At 41.3% G+C, this 17416-nt stretch overlaps 3 protein-coding genes across 6 annotated transcripts in view; all 3 read right to left on the reverse strand.

Moving 5' to 3' along the window:
- myoz2b (myozenin 2b) overlaps positions 1 to 2960 on the reverse strand; it is a 7663-nt gene extending 4703 nt beyond the window's left edge. Inside the window, exons 1-2 of one of the 2 annotated variants that reach the window (XM_046843158.1) lie at positions 2825 to 2960; positions 606 to 712 (exon numbers count right to left, since the gene is read on the reverse strand). In XM_046843158.1, the coding sequence (XP_046699114.1) occupies positions 606 to 690 (85 nt within the window). In that variant the 5' untranslated portion in view covers positions 691 to 712; positions 2825 to 2960. Of the gene's footprint in view, positions 1 to 605; positions 713 to 2822 lie in introns of both variants that reach the window. The other variant, XM_046843159.1, reaches the window with a different exon arrangement.
- A 407-nt stretch (positions 2961 to 3367) lies between these two features.
- On the reverse strand, positions 3368 to 13686 carry synpo2b (synaptopodin 2b). Its single transcript, XM_046842816.1, has 4 exons — positions 10266 to 13686; positions 9949 to 10158; positions 6985 to 8757; positions 3368 to 4820 (listed from the first exon to the last, which is right to left on the reverse strand). The coding sequence occupies exons 3-4, from the start codon at positions 8596 to 8598 to the stop codon at positions 4440 to 4442; spliced, it is 1995 nt and encodes a 664-aa protein (XP_046698772.1). The 5' UTR covers positions 8599 to 8757; positions 9949 to 10158; positions 10266 to 13686; the 3' UTR covers positions 3368 to 4439.
- A 146-nt stretch (positions 13687 to 13832) lies between these two features.
- On the reverse strand, positions 13833 to 17348 carry LOC124381309 (T-cell ecto-ADP-ribosyltransferase 1-like). Of its 3 annotated transcripts, none has more exons than XM_046842819.1 (4): positions 16882 to 17348; positions 16399 to 16584; positions 14193 to 14914; positions 13833 to 13976 (listed from the first exon to the last, which is right to left on the reverse strand). In XM_046842819.1, the coding sequence occupies exons 2-4, from the start codon at positions 16456 to 16458 to the stop codon at positions 13868 to 13870; spliced, it is 891 nt and encodes a 296-aa protein (XP_046698775.1). In that variant the 5' UTR covers positions 16459 to 16584; positions 16882 to 17348; the 3' UTR covers positions 13833 to 13867. The 3 variants fall into 3 exon arrangements, with proteins under 3 accessions (XP_046698775.1, XP_046698776.1, XP_046698777.1); XM_046842820.1 differs by lacking the exon at positions 16882 to 17348 and having other exon boundaries at positions 16399 to 16480; positions 16579 to 16860; XM_046842821.1 differs by lacking the exons at positions 16399 to 16584; positions 16882 to 17348 and adding an exon at positions 15057 to 15871.
- Positions 17349 to 17416: the final 68 nt, after the last annotated feature.

Below are 17416 nucleotides of genomic sequence, written 5' to 3' on the forward strand. Positions count from 1 at the left end.
AGTGTAGTGGTTAGTGTAGTGGTTGTGGTTATGGTTAGTGTAGTGTATTGGTTAGTGCAGTGTAGTTTACTGTAGTGGTTGTGATTGGTGTAGTGTACTGTAGTGAAGTGTAGTGTTTTTGTTAGTGTAGTTGTTGTGGTTAGTGTAGTGTAGTGTAGTGGTTGGTAGAGTGTAGTGTAGTGTAGTGTTGTGGTTAGTACAGCGTTGTGTGGTGTTGTGATTGTGGTTGTAGTTAGTGTAATGAAGTGAACTGTAGTGTAGTGTGGTGTAGTGTAGTGTTTTGGTTAGTGTAGTTTTGTGGTTAGTGCTGTGAAGTGTTGTGGTTCTGGTGGTATGATCGGTTAGTGTTGTGGTTCTGGTGGTATGATCGGTTAGTGTTGTGGTTCTGGTGGTATGATCGGTTAGTGTTGTGTTGTGGTTCTGGTGTTATGATCGGTTAGTGCTGTGTTGTGGTTCTGGTGGTATGATCGGTTAGTGTTGTGTTGTGGTTCTGGTGGTATGATCGGTTAGTGGTGTGTTGTGGTTCTGGTGGTATGATCAGTTAGTGTTGTGTTGTGGTTCTGGTGGTATGATCGGAGTAGAAATGGTCGGTGTGGAAGGTGTACCATTAGCTGTGCCGTGGATTTCACTGCAAATGGCCGCTGCTTGCTTCTTTCTCTCTTGAGCTGAGAGTGTGCTGAATCGTGACATGATGAGGTTTGGGACGAGCTGTAATGGACGAGAAACATGAGTTGCAGAAAAAACACAACTAAATACTGAAACATATCAACTACTGCATGATCGACATCCAGGGTTATAACATCTCACAACCCCTCACTGTCTGGTCCTACAGCTTATACATGCTGAGTACAGTGAGTTCAGGCTTGCTTGCTTGCTTGGATGGATGGATGGATGGATGGATGGATGGATGGATGGATGGATGGATGGATGGATGGATGGATAGATAGATAGATAGATAGATAGATAGATAGATAGATAGATAGATAGATAGATAGATAGATGTCATTTTGAAATGAATGTTGAGACGTGTTGCAGCCAAAGTCGAAGTTGGGACAGAGCCATGTTTTCCACTGTGTTGCATCACATCTTCTGTCCATATACATCTGGGCACTGAGGAGACCAGTTGCTGAAATTTTGGGAGAGGAATGTTGCTACATATGTGTCTGATACAGGATTCTAGCTGCTCAACAGTTCTGGGTTTCCTTTGTTGCATTTTCATTTCATGATGCACCAATTGTTTATAAATGGAGTTGGGTCTAGACTGCAGGCAGGCCAATTCAGCACTCGGACTCTTCTACTAAAAAGTCATCTTATTGTGATAGATGCAGTATGCAGAATGCATTGTCTTGCTCAAATATGCAAGACCTTCCCTGAAAAGACGTTTTCTGGATTGTTTTCTTGTTGCTCTAAAACCTGTATATATCATTTAGCATTGATGGAACCTTTTCAAATGTGCATGCTTCCCATTTTACAGGTGCTAATGCACTCCCATAACATCAGAGATCCGGCTTTTTGAACTGAGTGCTGATAAGCCAGATGGTCCCTTTCCTCTTTAGTCTGGAGGACATGGTGTCCATGGTTTCCAAATAAAAGAAATTACAATTTTGATTTGTTTGACCACAGAACAGTTTTCCACTTTGCTTCAGTACATTTTAAATGAGCTTAGGCACAGAGAGGATGGCGGCATTTCTAGATCATATTCACGAATGACTACATCTTTGCCTGATATAGATTTAACCTGCATTTGTGATTTTTATTAGTGTTTTGTGTGGCCCCTGCACAGAGATTTGTTAAAAACGTTTTGATGATATTATGGTAAATGATGAGATATTCAATTGTTTTGCAATTTGATGTTGAACATTATTCTGAAATTGTTCCACAATTTGTACACGCAGTCTTTCACAAATTGGTGAAACTCTGCCCATATGGGTTAAATGGGGTTTGTGAGATTTAAAAAAACATTGCATTCTGCTTTTATTTACATTTTACACTACTTTCATTTCTTTTGCCTGAAAACATAAAGGATTATAAAACACAAATCCAAACAACAATGTTGATCAATGCTTCAGAAGAGAAAATGATCCTGAATACCGCTGTTTGCTGTCTCGCAGAAGTGTCTGACGCGATCACACACTATTACACATTACATCAACACGTCCTATGTATTACAGAACATAAACACAATTTATACACAATATAACATTTTCTTTGTGTTTAAAACTCATTTACTGGTTTAAAAGATTCAAAGGTTTCAGCTCAGGATTAAATCAGCACCATTTCCATACACACTACACCTCCTCCGAATCTCCTCCAGGTTCAGGATCTTTATTTTATTGCCTGGGTCTGTGTGTGTGTGTGTGTGTGTGTGTGTGTGTGTGTGTGTGTGTGTGTGTGTGTGTAAAAGGTTAAAGGTCTCACTATAATAATCTGAGATCTTTAAAGGTTCAGAGTAGGGCAGTGTGTGACGTGTACAGTGTTAAGTGTTCAGATTGTTTGGTGCTGATGGACATCATGTCCTCTGTGTAAAACACACACACACACACACACACACACACACACACACACACACACACACACACACACAGCTGATCAGAAAATCTTGGAGTTTAAAACGATTGCGAGAGTTACAGAGCAACGTGAGAACACACACTGAACTTTTATCTCCACAAAAAGCTAAGATGGTTTCAAGAGAAGGTCACAGGGTCATCACAGCTGAAATGTATGTAAAACACACAAACACACACACACACACACACACACACACACACACACACACACACACACACACACACACGGTTTTATGATAAAGGTTTGTTTCTTACCTGTGTGTGTGTGTGAGTGTGTCTGAAGTCAGGTCACCTCAAAGTCTGATTCACACACAAACTTCTTTCTCCTCTGTTCTACAATCAGCACTCAGTGCTGGGGGAGTGTGTGTGTGTGTGTGTGTGTGTGTGTGTGTGTGTGTGTGTGTGGAATGGCAGCTTACATCAATAGACTAATTTTAGCGTGGGTTCAACATCGCGACAATGCCATGACACAGAAGTGTGTGTGTGTGTGTGTGTGTGTGTGTGTGTGTGTGTGTGTGTGTGTGTGTGTGTGTTGGAGAGGGGGATATGGGTCTCTGTTATTTTCTTCTCTCTTTTTGCTCTTTCTTTATTACAGATTAGTATTTTGACATTTTTTAACATAATTACATGTATTCAAATATCAACCTTATTATTATTATTATTATTATTATTACTATTATTATTATTATTATTATTATTATTATTATTATTATTGTTGTTGTTGTTGTTGTTGTTGTTATTCTTAGTACACAAATAACAATAATATTTCAGAATGAAGACACTGGAGGATAACAGTGAAATGGTGGCAATTGTTTGTTTGTTTGTTTATTGATTGTGTTGTTACATCATTTATTTGTTTGGACACGCCCACTCTGCAGCAAAACGTCAAACCAGCAGCGATGTGTGGGAGGAGCTTCAGATCACATGACCTCGGCATTTTCAATTCTAACTAAAGTTTATCGTGAGTCGGTGAAAAAACACGCGCTAAAACTACAGCGAGGGAAAAATCGCAACTGACGTCACCCAGACCTTAAAACGTCACTTCTGGAAACTTCTGAAACTTTCTGCAAAAATATTCCATATTCAACACCTTCAACATTCTTTCTTCATGTTACAGCAGAACAGCAAAAATCACCTTTATCATTCAAACACTTTATCTGTTTATCCTAAACGTGTTCAATCAGCTGTCATGTAAATTCCCTCCTTCAGCTAGAGAGAAATGGTGGGTCAGGGGGTGGAGTTAAGAAGGCAGAAGGTAATGGGTGGAGCAAGGGGCAGAATTTAGAGGGCAAAACCTAGGGGTTAGGGTCGGGGTGGGGTTTAAAGGTCAAAACTTGACAAAGTAAGGGGTGGAGTTTAGAGGGAAGAACAAAGTGGGTGGTACAGGGGGTGGGGTTTAAATTGCAGAACCTATATGGTAGGTAGGGTACAAAGTTTAGAGAGCAGAACCTATGGGGTGGAGCAAGGGGTGGGTTCCAGAGGGCAGAAGCTAGTGGGTGGGGCATCGTTTAGAGGGTAGAACATCATGGATATTGATTAATTTAAAATATCCACACAAATGGAGCTTAATGCAGAGATACGATCAAACGATTGTGTAAAACAGCAAGTTATTGTTAGCACAGTACATGTCTCACATCTGTTTCCATTGATTTCTACTCTAAACGCTACACAGAATGCTGAACACCTGCTAAATATGAGTGCTTAGTGCTTTTAAAGTTAATAAAACCATTTTTTTAATAATTCCTGAGCAGCAGCAGCTCGAGCACCGCGACTCTCTGTTTTTTCTCCATCCCTCACTCATTACCTCAGTGTTTCTGTGAGTGTGCTGTGTGAAGGTGATGAGCATGAGGAGGATCTCAGCGTCACATGCCTCTACATCCTCCAGCTGACTCGGTGAGTTTGGGAATACTCAGAGTGAGGAGAGAAATTCCTGGGAAGAGAGCAGGTTATGGGGTATCTGTTGGAGACTGGAAGAGGTTGCGCCGGTCTGAACGGCGGACCATAAACCACCGGCTTCTCCTCCGGCAGTGACCTCCTGTGCACAGCGGACTGGAAACTCGGCAAGTTTCCTGAGCCGAGGTCTTCACTAAGCAGGCACAGGGGACTCCGAGGAGCAGCAGAATGTTCAGCCCAGGACATCTGCCTGTCCACACAACCATGGCCAGGATGGAAGCCTGGACTGGACACCGGAGAAAGAGTGGACATGGAGGAGTGTCTTCTCGGCAGAGACATGGAGCGGCTCCGGCTGTAGACCTACACGAGGAAGACATGGATGTCAGAGATTATCAGTACAGTATGTCAGGACTTCCAAAGGATTGTTGCTGTGAGTTTCTGGTGGTTGTTGCTGCCACCTAGTGTCCATATAGTGATATAGAATATGATGTGAGTTTAGATTACAATACATTACTGCTAATCCTTATCCCAACCCAATTTTTAACCCCAATCCTAACCCTAAACCTAACCCTATATATAATTGTCTGTTATATGGTCTTTAGAATGGTGTCTTTAATACATAAATGTAACACACACACACACACACACACACACACACACACACACACACACACACACAGTGTTCATTGCTTACATAATATAATCTACAAAGTAAAAAATTTTATTCTATGCATCATCTTTTGTATGTTTTGTTCAGGAAACTCTCAGGAACACTGGAGAACCTGGATCACAGTTCCAACCGAAAGGTTCCTCTCAGAAGATCTACAGCCGCCATTTTAATGTCAGTTTAAATGATAGATCATGTCCACCATCATATTCGCTTGCTAACTGTGGAAATAATCCTGCGATTTTATAATACCAGGGAGAGCGCTGCTGCTTATCCCCTATACCAGGGGGCAGTTTTCAGCACTTACTTCTTTTATCTAGGGCCTGGGCGTGTTGGCAGGCGTGGACCTTATCGAGTTCCTGAGCAGGAGCAGGGTTTAATAAGGAGGGCGTGTGGTGTAAAGATAGACGTGCTGCTGCTGCTGCTATATTTAGGGAGGCATGAAATGTGTTGCAGTGTAAAGTGAACCACATGCAGGCAGATATTAGAATACAGCTCAGATTATCAAGAGTAAAAAGTGTAGAAAATCTGAGACCACAGACTATAAAACTAAAGTTTATCAAGCAACTTTATTTCTTTATTACTACTGAGATTCTTCAGGATTCTTCATTTTTTCTTATAGAATAAAAGTAAGAAACTGGTGGTGCTGGAATCTCAGAGCTCAGGATCATGCTGGATGTGGTTTAGCTGTTAGAGACAGAAAGACTATTCCTATTTTTATCATTAATGTCATACACTGTGTATTTAATAATAGTATTATAGAATACAAAAATGGTCTCAGAGATGAAAGAAAGAAGACAGACAGAGCTGGCAGAAACGTTTAATAAGAAGAAGTGCAATATTTTAGAGAAATATATGAAGAACCGGGCGATTGGAAGGAGATGTGACCCAAGACTCGTAACACGACTGTTCTTCATGAACCTGTGTACATAAAAAGAATCACATTCTGCCCAGCAGCGAGACTCGTACCGAGTTCATCATGAGAAGAAAAAGAAAAGCTACAAAAAAAGAACAGAAAACACAACAGAACTGAGTGAAGAAGTGACACTTTTTTCCTGTTTGGTTTCACAACCTCCGAATCCTATCAAATCTAAACACACCATTTCCACACGATGCCACCAGTGCTTTTATTTCCACCACCAATCACTTTTACCTCCGGTTTAATCATCCATGAAGTAAAAAAATAATAATACAACGATCTAATATAACTCACTATAATAATAATATAACTGTATATAAACCTTCTCCTGAGAGTACAAAAATCCATTTCTGTCTTAATTCCTATGAAATAAATACACACCTGAAGACAATCTCAATCTCTGGATTGTTTACACATATTGCACCAGCACTCATCTTTTCAGATCAAATAAATAACACTAAGCCTAGATCTAATTTACATACAGAGCAATTTCCTGATCAACACCACAGCCTTAATCACAAAATAAATCTATTTTAAACTTGCTAGCTAGCAAACTGACTAACTAGCTAGCTAATTCTTTTCATAATCTCTGTTTTTGTTTCCATTCCATAACATACTGTAGATGTCATTAGTAAACCCTGTCCTCAGTGCAACATTACGACGGGTTTCCACTGCTTCCCACCAACAGCTGCCTTTTTAGCGGAAAACTTAGGCCTTGGAGCCATCGGCAAACTATATCTCGGGCTGATTTCACTATTCAGAAGAAAAGAGGAAGTGGACAGTAAAGCATTGCTCCCAGTTGATTGGCTGCTGAAGGTTTTGCTCTTTGGCTCGTGATGCATCATGCATGGTGCTGGTAGTTTCCCTTGTGCAGCCTGTGCAGTGGGATGAGCTTCGGCTGGAGTGGACTGGCGAGTGAAGGCATAAGAAACACTCACTGGTCCACTGGGTTGGGCCTGAGCACCATGCTGAAAAGACTGAACACTTCCAGGAGATAGAACTGGGGATGAGGCTTGCAGATAGCTGGAGCTGTAGGCCACGGTTTGCTTGGGGTCTCCTGGGGGAAGAGGGGATGTTTTTGGGCTTGAACCCTTCGCTTCAGCATTGGAGCTGTAGGTAAAGAGGGATGAGTCCAGCTGGTACGGCTGATGTTTCATCACATCCATAACGCTGAGATGCTTTAGTGGTGTCTTTGGTTTCTCCTTGTTTGCTTTGGGTTTTATATTTGAGTTTGCCATAGGAATTGTTTGCTTCTGTGCTGCTAGAGGGTAGAAGGGGGACACTGTGGGGTTATAGGAGACAGGAGGAGGGGCTCGGATAATAGAAGAATATTTCCAGGTGCTTGGCATGGATAGTGTGGGTGAGGGGGATCTGACCGTGTTGGCCTGGACCGTGTCAGCATCCACTATAAACTTCTCCATACGAGTCTGACGCCTAGCAAAAAGTTCTGCACCTTTCCCCTTAATGACTGAACCATCGCTGGATCCAATTTCAGGGATTGAAGAAACTGGTGGAGCTCTGGATGGACGGACATAAGAGCTTGCTCGCTGGGGAGGGCAGGAAACTACAGAACTTCTATCAGTTTGGGTTTTAGTCCATGGGAGCTTTGATTGCAAGGGAGTTGCAGTGGTGTGTGTCTGTTGTGGTTCTGATGACCAGGTTGGTTTAAATGAAGCTAAAGTTTTGGTTGGTAAATGCTGTTGCGGCATCGGCTGAGTTGGTGATGGAGCCCAGGGTTTGGTAGCTGGCTGAGGTTGAGGTGGAGTCCAGTGCTGTTGAACAGGAAGAGGACTTGATGGTGTAAGCGGACTGGGAGTGGCATTTTCTTCTGCAGACCAGGGTGGACAATGTGGGTTTAATGTAGGTTTGGGAAGGACTGGTGGAGGGTGTTTTTGTCTGATAAATGGAGCTTGCATGAAATTGCAAGCCTCTGCACCAAGACTGAAGTAATCTTCCTCTGGTAGTTCTTTAGAGTGGGTTTTATTTGCTCCTCTCCTTTTCATTTCAGGCAGAATTACAGTCTTGATAGCTGGTACTGCGATCCGTTCATCACGAGAGGCAATTATATCTCCTGTGGGTGACCACACCTGTGGGCTTGTGTTTACTGGAACAGGAACTTTAAAAATATTTTCCGATTTCCTTATTGTTGGACTATGGACACTTCTCACAGGAGAAAATTGTGTTGGGGATTGATTTAGACCGCCCAGAAAAGGCCTAGCTGTTCTATTGGACACCAAGGGTTTGGTTGCTAAAGAATCTTGATAGGAATCCATACCATTTAAACCAGGACTTTGCTGCTGAAAGATCTGCTGTTGAGTTTGATGATCGTGATACTTTAGTTGCTGCTTAATTTGTCCATTTTGCTGGACGGGAGGAATGTCCTCCTGAGGACAGGGTTTTGAGGATTCATCAATCTCAGGCCCAATGAATGCTTCCACCGGTATACCTTTACTCCTCAGCTCTTCGTGTTCTGCAGCAATTTCATCGATCCTTTGGCGGCGTCTCGCAAACATCAAAAGTCCTTTGCCTTTCGTCTGTGGAAGGTGCTCCATGTTCTTCCCAGGTGATATTTCTTCTTATTCTTGCTTATAGTTAAAATTAGTGGCTCTTCTCCACTTTTTATGACTCTTTGTTGCACTAGTAAAATCAGCACTCCTTTCTGTTAATGGTTTGGAGCTTTCATTCAGACTCGTCCTTCTTCAGATGTATTTCTGTGTCGGGTAAGAAAGAGAAAAAAAAATAATTTCAGACTATACATATATGCACAAATACATGTGCAGCTGACACCCTTAAATCCTCTTGGCTGCATCGTCACCAGGATAAATAATGAAAAGACAATCACACTTTAACCCAAAAGGTCTCAATAATAGAGCTACGTATGAATCTGACACGCTCGTGGAGATGGTTTGCAGTGGTCGATTTTAAAATCTTAAAGATCAGGCGAACATCGATCAGATCATCTCATTCCTCATGTGAGCAGTAGCTGAACGCCTTTGATCACTATTGACTTGTGAGGTTACGATACGACCTTCCAGACAAATGCAGTAAATCATCAGGTATCCGCACCAGAACAATGCTTTTTAGGGCAGTCTGGCACATTCTCTCATTCTCGTGTTTTATTTTAGGATCTCAAACATACGAAAGACCATAAAATCCTCGGGCAAGGATCGGACGCTACCCTCGGCTGGCCCGAGCTTGCTATAGATGGTGTGGAGAGAGAAACATTCACTTTGCAGTGGTCAAGCAAGTCCTAGCCAAGAAAGATCAGATGACAAACTGCACATGCTGGTGTCTGTCAAAGCTCTGCAGATGAGAGCATCGACTCCGAGCGCTACAGTCTGCTCCTGAATGCTGGACTGGGAATCTGGGAATGTTTTTTTCTCACAAATATTAATGCCATTATTTGTGCAAGATGGGGAAAAAATCATCTGCAGACAAGTGGATCTGAATTCATCATCATCAATTCAGCTTTCATTATCCCCAGGCTATAATTAAACACAATGCAAACTGATCCACATTGATGATTATGTAAACCACCAGAGGAGTGTCCTGTACTCACAGGGGATTCATGCATCTTGCTCTGCATCAGAGCAGGAAAGAGGTAATAAGTACCACCAGAATAGCTGATGATGGGTTTGGGAAACCTCACATTCTAGCTCTTTTTTAATGCTACAGCTCTATGTAGCTCTAGGTATGTGAAATCAGAACCTTAACCAGATTGAGTCACTTTGAGAGACAAAACAGAGATTTATGTAAGAAAACACGACTTTTTCTAAATCGGCTGTTGTGTAAACGTTGGATAAGGAAGCAGCACAGCGAGAGATCAAACGCTACACATGCAGAACAATGAGGGAACGATATGAAGAGGTTTGGAAGTCTAGAGAGAGACCAGAGGAACTTACGTGTTCGTGTTCGTCTGTAGTCTGATGGCTGTGTGAAGTCGAAGCCGAGCCCCTGCCCTGCCTGCTCAGCACCCCGGGTTTGAATTCCACCCAAGATACATGACACGGTGCTGCTGCCTCTCTCCCTCCTCCTTTTCTTCCATCTTCTCCTCCTCCTTTACCTCCTTCCAAATATTCCTAATCGGATTGTTTCCTGGGTCAGAGTCAGGACTGAGATAGGACAGTGCAGAAGAATAGCAGTCATGGTTTCCACAAACATTTCTGAGGTGGTTTAAACATTTGGTGCTTCAGAAACAAAATGAGGAATAGGTTCTGACCTGTAAAGGTCCTCCTGAGGGACCAGCTTCCTGAGGGTTCTTATGGATCCGTTGCTCTCAGAGATGATTTTTTTCCACCTGTAATTCCATCTCAATCCTGAGTTTGAAAGAATTTCCGGTTAGCACTTTTTACCTGCTCAGCTCATTTCCTGTGAAATCGAAGTCAAAGTGTGTACACCGAATGAAGACAAAGACATTTCAAGTATCTCTGACCTTTCCTGAGACATTAAACAGCGACAGAGATGTGTGACAGCTCAGCACTCCTCACAACACCTAATATAGACAACTGAAACAAACTGGAGCTCGCACTAGAGATCACAAGAACCCTAGAGTAAACTCTGAGGGAGAACCCTAGGAGAAAATTCTGAGAAAGAACCATGGTAACAAACAGTGGTAGAGAACACTAAGAGAGATCCATGAAAGAGAACACTGGGAGAAAATCCTGAGAAAGAAACCGTGGCAGGGAATGTTGAGAGAGAACACTTAGAAGAACCCTTTAGGAAGCACCCTGAAATAACACTTTGTGAGAGACTACTGAAAGAGAATGCTGAGAGAGAACCCTAGCAAAGAACCCTAAGAGGGAATGCAATAGACAGTGTTAGGATTTTTCTGCAAGTTTTTTTCCCCTGCAACCCTGGAAAAGAGAGAACCCAGTGAAAGAGAGAACCCTATTAGAGAGAATCCTGATAATAAAATAAAAACTTATAAACAATAGAACTGAGTAAAAGAGGTAACCCTAGAAAAGAGAGAACACTATGAAAGAAAGAACCCTGGAAAAAAGGGAACCCTCTGAAAGACAGAACCCATTGTAAGAAAGAACCCTTGTGAAAGAGAGATCCCTGGAGAAGAACAACCCCTATGAAAGAAGAAAACCCTGGAAGACAGAAGCCTGGAAAAGAAAGAACCTTGTGGAAAAAGGGAACCCTGTGTAAGACAGAACCCTGTGAGGGAACACTTTGTAAGAAAGAACCCTACAAAAGAGTGAACCCTGTGAAAGAGAGAACCCTGGAAAAGAGAGAACCCTGTGAGAGAACACTTTTTAAAAAAGAACCCTACGGAAGAGAGAACCCTGGGAAAGAAACCTGACTGATTTTACAGGGTCATAATAATCACTTTATATGGCAGTGTAATTTGGTGCGAGGTCTTACATCCACACAACATCTACACAGTGGAGAATTAAACAAGGCTAATGATAATAACACTGCTAATAAAACAGCGTCGGCTCTACACCACAGTTACAGTGTGGAACATGATAAACTCTGAGAACATCTGCAATACCTTCTCCCTCAGTGTTACTGTGATTAGCCAAGTCTGTAAAAACACTATCAATTAATGTGAGATGTATGAGAAACTGGAGAAGAACCATTCCTCTTCCTCAGACTTCATATTGTGAAGTGTAGAGATGCTTCTCTCTCTCTCTCTCTCTCTCTCTCTCTCTCTCTCTAAATGGAATGGTATTCAGTGTTTGGACCCAAAGAGTAAAGCAGCATTCACATCCTGGAAGCCAAACAAAACAGTTCAGTAGGCTGTTTTCTTCCACCATAACGGGACTCGGCTCTTCCTCCTCCTGATGGACCACATGGCCATGTAAGTCTCCCTGTGGGCAACTCTGAACAGAACAAAAGCACAGAGAGGGTCAAGGTGGACCAAATGAGGAAAGTATTCTAATGAAGTGTGAGTGCTGTGTGAGGACATCCCTTTAAGGAGCTGCTACTGGATAAACCTCTGAATTTATGAACATTAATGATATTTCATAAAAACCTATTATAGATCCTGGGCTTAAATCTGAGATTGTGTTGGAATCTCGACTTTTAACATAAAACAAGACAATTTCACAAAGGTGGAGAAATGAAGGTTCTGAGTGTGTGCAGGTTTTAGTAAACATCAGGTACATTTTCATAAAGAAGGAGTCTACAATTATTTCACAATAATATGTTTATTTTTATTTAGTTTTTTTACCTGATGAATTAAATGCAGAATGAAGCGCAATAGAAGGCTATGGATGGATATGCAATGGAAAATGTACCTGCTCATGAAATCTCAATACACACCATGGTATCTTGAAACCAGGTTTTCAAAGACAACACAAACCTTCAGAAACGATATAACGTTCCCACTGTGGGGATGAATTTAAAATGTTGAATTATGAGGTGGTGATCAAAACGTTTGGAGACTTATGGTGTAACCGGTGCTGTTCTGACCAAGTGCGTTCCCGTTCCCGATGAAATCACAGATGGCAAGTTAGAGCCAAGAGCAAATGTGAATTTCAACATGAAACCGGGCAAATCTGCTACTTAGACATCTGACGTGAGGTACGTTTGGCGTACGGCGCCACTCAGGAAGACCTTCGACAAGCTCAACCTCCGAGGAACCATTGGTCAACTCGTGCATTATGATCGTCGGAAAAACAAACCACACGATCTCACTTCCACACGCATCCTACTCGCCAGATTCGGCTGATGTTGACTTCGCCCTCTTCCCGGAGATGAAGACCTGGGGACACTGTTGCTGAGATCTGGAGCGAATCGCAGGAGGTGCTTGACATGCTTCAAACATGACATGCTGGAGACTTCCAGAAGAACACTGGGAGCGCTGTATTGCTGTGTGGTAACCTGTTGAAGATTTGTCGAATCAGTGTTCCATGTTGGAGTGAGAGTGGGAGACCTGACTGGGTCAAAACTGGTCACCGCCCTACTTTCCTACCTGGGTTTCGGCACCAGTGTAGGAGAGCAAATGGTTCATGGGAAGGAAGTGGGGCGGTGACCAATTTTGCCACACTGTGCAAGGGGACTATTTGAAAAGTGATGGTGTTGAAACGTAGATAAATAAAGTACTTTCTTGTAAACAGAGCGAGTTTTGATACCACCTCGTATTGTATACTAGCAGTTATAAGATTGTATTTTATGACATCTCTATACCGCTTAAAAGTCCTTTGAGGCTTCTATAAATCTTTAGCACACACAGCTGTTCTGGTAATAGATATCTGCTCTTTGATATTTTAGTACCTCTGTAGGACATACTTTCTAATCGACGCCGATCAGTCATGTCGGGTCACTCACGAGAACACGTTCTCGCTCCTAACTCGTCACATGGACGCGTTCGCCAGGAACCCTCGGCGTTAATTTTTGACTGGGTACCACTTTTGTCATCATTATTTTAACCTGCGTGAGTTCCCACAAGACTTTGACCCCTTTGACATCATTTTCAGTAGACTTTTATAGAACTCTGAACTGGAGCGTTGAAATTTGACGTGTTAGCGAAGCAGACTGCCCGAGGTCATATTTATGTAGCTCTCCAACTGATTTTTGAACCAACTTACTGCTTTAATGTCTAGATGAATTCACTAAGGTACCATAGGGGGTACATCCACAATTCGTGGTCTTCGAACAACCCCCCGCAACAATTCTGACACTGATGGAAAACTAAGGACCAAAGGCAGATCTAATTGGTCACTGCAATCCACTGAAATCATTTATGGATAAAACTGTGGAAATCTCGTACCCAGTCTATGTTTATAGAGTTACACAGTGATATAGCATAGCTTAATAGAAATAAAAAGCTAGCAAGCTAAATAAAATGTTTATTTTTTTCAGACTCGACTTCTAGAGCAGAGACATGAACTGAAGACTGGCCATAGTGAGGAACATCACTGCCACCAGAGTCTTGAGGGTCAGTAATGGAGCAGAAGAACCAGCTGAAGAATGACCTGACCTTCAGATGAAGACCAAAAAGAAAAATGGGAGAAAAAAGTCAAACAAAGAAACAAACATTTAGAAGAAAAAAAAACTGTTTTGTTACTTCAGTTGTTAGTGAAATTCTGTTTATTAGATGTAATGTCTGGGTTTAAAATAGAAGGCATTAGCAATTAGCTAAAGGCAAACCAGTGGCCCTCGAATATGAAGATATTTATTTTAATCTCTGGCTCACCTTTGGAGGAAAGGACAGCTCGCATTGCTGAGAAAGCGTGAGTGCTGTAGAGTGATTTCTTTATACTTGGTATTATCATCGGTGGCTTCATCTTTAACGCTCTGCACTCTGAAGACCTCCACTGGAGAAATAATATTCTGCATTTCGTCAGATTTACACGTGTTCTCTTCAACATTAAACACAAAACAGGAATTGATGGAAAACAAGGTGCCACCTTCTTCTGTATCAATTGTTTCAATTTGAGAGCTCTTTGAATTTACGGCTTGCATGAACCTTCCGAATCGGACCTCTGCCTTTTCATCTGCCGTGTACATGTCCTTGGTGGCGTAGTACACATTCCTACAGCTGTTGGTGTGCTTCAGCAGTCGCATGGAGTCCATCAGGAAAAAGTAAAGAGACTTGAAGTGAAATCCAATCTTGTAGGTTGTGACGTTCGCGCCTTTTATCTGAACCAAATTATTGAACCTTTTTCTGAATGAATTTTTCGAATTTGCGTACACGTGTAGAGCACGCACGTGATCCGGCGTTCCACCGGGAACGCTCTTCTGGCACACGCTGTCATTTTTACTCCACAACGTCTTAAACTCTTTATCAGCATCGAGTTCCTTCTGCAGCAGGCCGCCCGTTTCAGTAACAGCCTTCAGCATTTCATCTCGACACTCTGAGAAGTTAAAGTCTACCGCATAAGGAGCCATGTCCATCTTCTTCACCTCCGCCTCCACCTGCACAACATGACAGCATGAAAATACACCTGATGGAGAAGCCCTGAAGGTGCTGTGATTAATAAAACCGGTGTAGAAAAACATAAAGAAACGACATGTTCTCAAATAGTCATCTGGAGAACCAAGTAAACCTGGAGCTAACCTGTACTGCAGGACCTGCACTTCTAGGAATCAATGTGGACATTTCTTCCAGCTTTACATTTCACAAGTAGAACAAAAATCGTATTTTTAATCTTATATTTGATTATTAATCGGATTATATTGAAATTAAAGGAGGATTTGAGAAAAGCACAAAGAAAGCAAATTAATCAAAACCATGATCCAAAATCATAAAGGGAACAATGAGATCTGAACACTGGGGTTTTACAAACTATTTACTGGTGTATTCAATAAGAACATGTGAGGGAAACAACCAATCACAAGGCAGGGGTGGAGCCAAGACCTGGATCAAATAAAACATTCTTTTAACAGTTCAATAACCGAAAGATATTTATAAAGATAAAGATAACCTTTATATCTTTTACATATTTTAAAAACGTCTCATGTAAAAGTCGCCTTGTCAGCGTCTTTTTTTTAAATCAAAAACACGTCTCTAAATACCAGCGTTTTTTCACCTCCTTCATCACAGAATTTGCCCTCCTGATTTTTTCGCTTACCAAAGCACATTTCCTTCGGTGTTCTTTTCTTTCTTACATGACTTCTTTTCACGCATCTCTCTAACCTTCCTCATTTTTCCATCACTCGACCTCTCCGATTTGACTTCTGCACTCGTCGCTTCCTTTTTTTCTTCCTTTGACCTTTGGCTCGAACGGCACCTTCGCTGCTTCGCTCGGCAGTTTTTTTTTTGTCAGTTCACGATGCGTCAGATTTACACTACTTTTGTATCCACTTAACGTTTTTTTGGATTTTGTTTAAATATAGTTTAGTGCTTGATGCTTGATGTGCTCAGTGTTTAGAGGAGTTTCTTTTATTTTTAATTTTTTTTATTATTTTTATTAAACTAAATCCCAAATTTTGACTCACGTTTCCTGTTGTGCGCAGCTGAAATGAATCACTGAGTTTACTCGTTTCTTGTAGTCGCTTCCCCATTTTCAGCCTAAAACTATCATTATTTGACCATCATTTCAATGCTTTCATTCTAAACTCATAGTTTTATCGCGTGGTTATTATATTTAAACACTTTGTATATTGAGTTTTCAATTCTAAATGCCTGAGCTTATTAATAATTGTAACTATTGCCAAGTTGATGCGAAATAAATTTTTTAACATGAGTATCTGCTGCTAAAATAACGCTGGCATAAAGTAAAATTCGAATAAGTATATAAACATAACATCTCTATAATCCTGCATAAAAATATACAACCTACATGTAATTAAGGTATTGAAAGAAATAATCTGATTACACAAATATCTTATATAAATATTTGAAATACAGTCTTTCTATATACAATCTTATAAGCAATCATTTACAGTGAAGGTCTTACTCTGAGAGAGAGCAGAGCCATGAGGAACAAGAGGAACATCTTCACATCCAGACCTTCCATCACACCAGATCACGTCCTTGTCCTGATCAGAAGATTAAAGATGGTGATTTACTGAGGTATAAACCGTCCAGGTTCTAGGATGTAATATCCAGCTACAGCCACACGAGGGAGAAAGCAGACCTGAGGCTGGAGGAGAAGTGAAGCCTGGAGTAAACAAGCTGAGAAGATCACACCCAAACACCGAGCCAGCGCTTTATCTACTGTATTTAACGATGAAACGATGATGTCCTCATGTTCTACATCCACATTCAGGTCCATAAACGTTACCAAACACCAGAGCAACGACGAAAAAGTGTCCAGAAAAATGTTTAGATCATTTATTATCAAAGTTCAGACACTGCATCAGACTACAAATATTTAAAATACTGTGCAAAAGCAGATTTACATCACAGAATTCGATCTATGAAGAGAAAGAAACCTTACTGTAGATGTGTGTGTGAGAGTTCAGCAGACCGTTTTGAGTCCCGGAGTATGAGAACATTCTGTCCAGGGTCCTGCAGTGTAACGCTGTGGGCTGCGATCCAGCAACCACATGGAACTGATGCGGACTGTCAGTCATGAACACAACTTTTAAAAGAAAAGTCAGCATATCATTTTTATGGGGCTAGGAAACACACACACACACACACACACACACACACACACACACACACACACACACATATATACTGTATCCTAATTCCCAATTGTACATATCTCAGGTTAGAATCCCCAGGACTAAATAATGTTCCATGATTGTTCACTGATATTCTGAAAACGTGTATATCAGAGCAGTCTTTAGTTTTAAGGTCGTTCAAGGTTAATTCAGTCTAAAAACTGGTTTGTTACATCATTTTTTTATAGAATCATTAAGTATGCAAATTTAAATGAAGCCTTATTTGCATAAAGTAACACTATTGTGTGTGTGTGTGTGTGTGTGTGTGTGTGTGTGTGTGTGTGTAAAGTTATGTTTTAATGT

Source organism: Silurus meridionalis, chromosome 28, assembly GCF_014805685.1.
Source record: "Silurus meridionalis isolate SWU-2019-XX chromosome 28, ASM1480568v1, whole genome shotgun sequence".
Classification (NCBI taxonomy): domain Eukaryota; kingdom Metazoa; phylum Chordata; class Actinopteri; order Siluriformes; family Siluridae; genus Silurus; species Silurus meridionalis.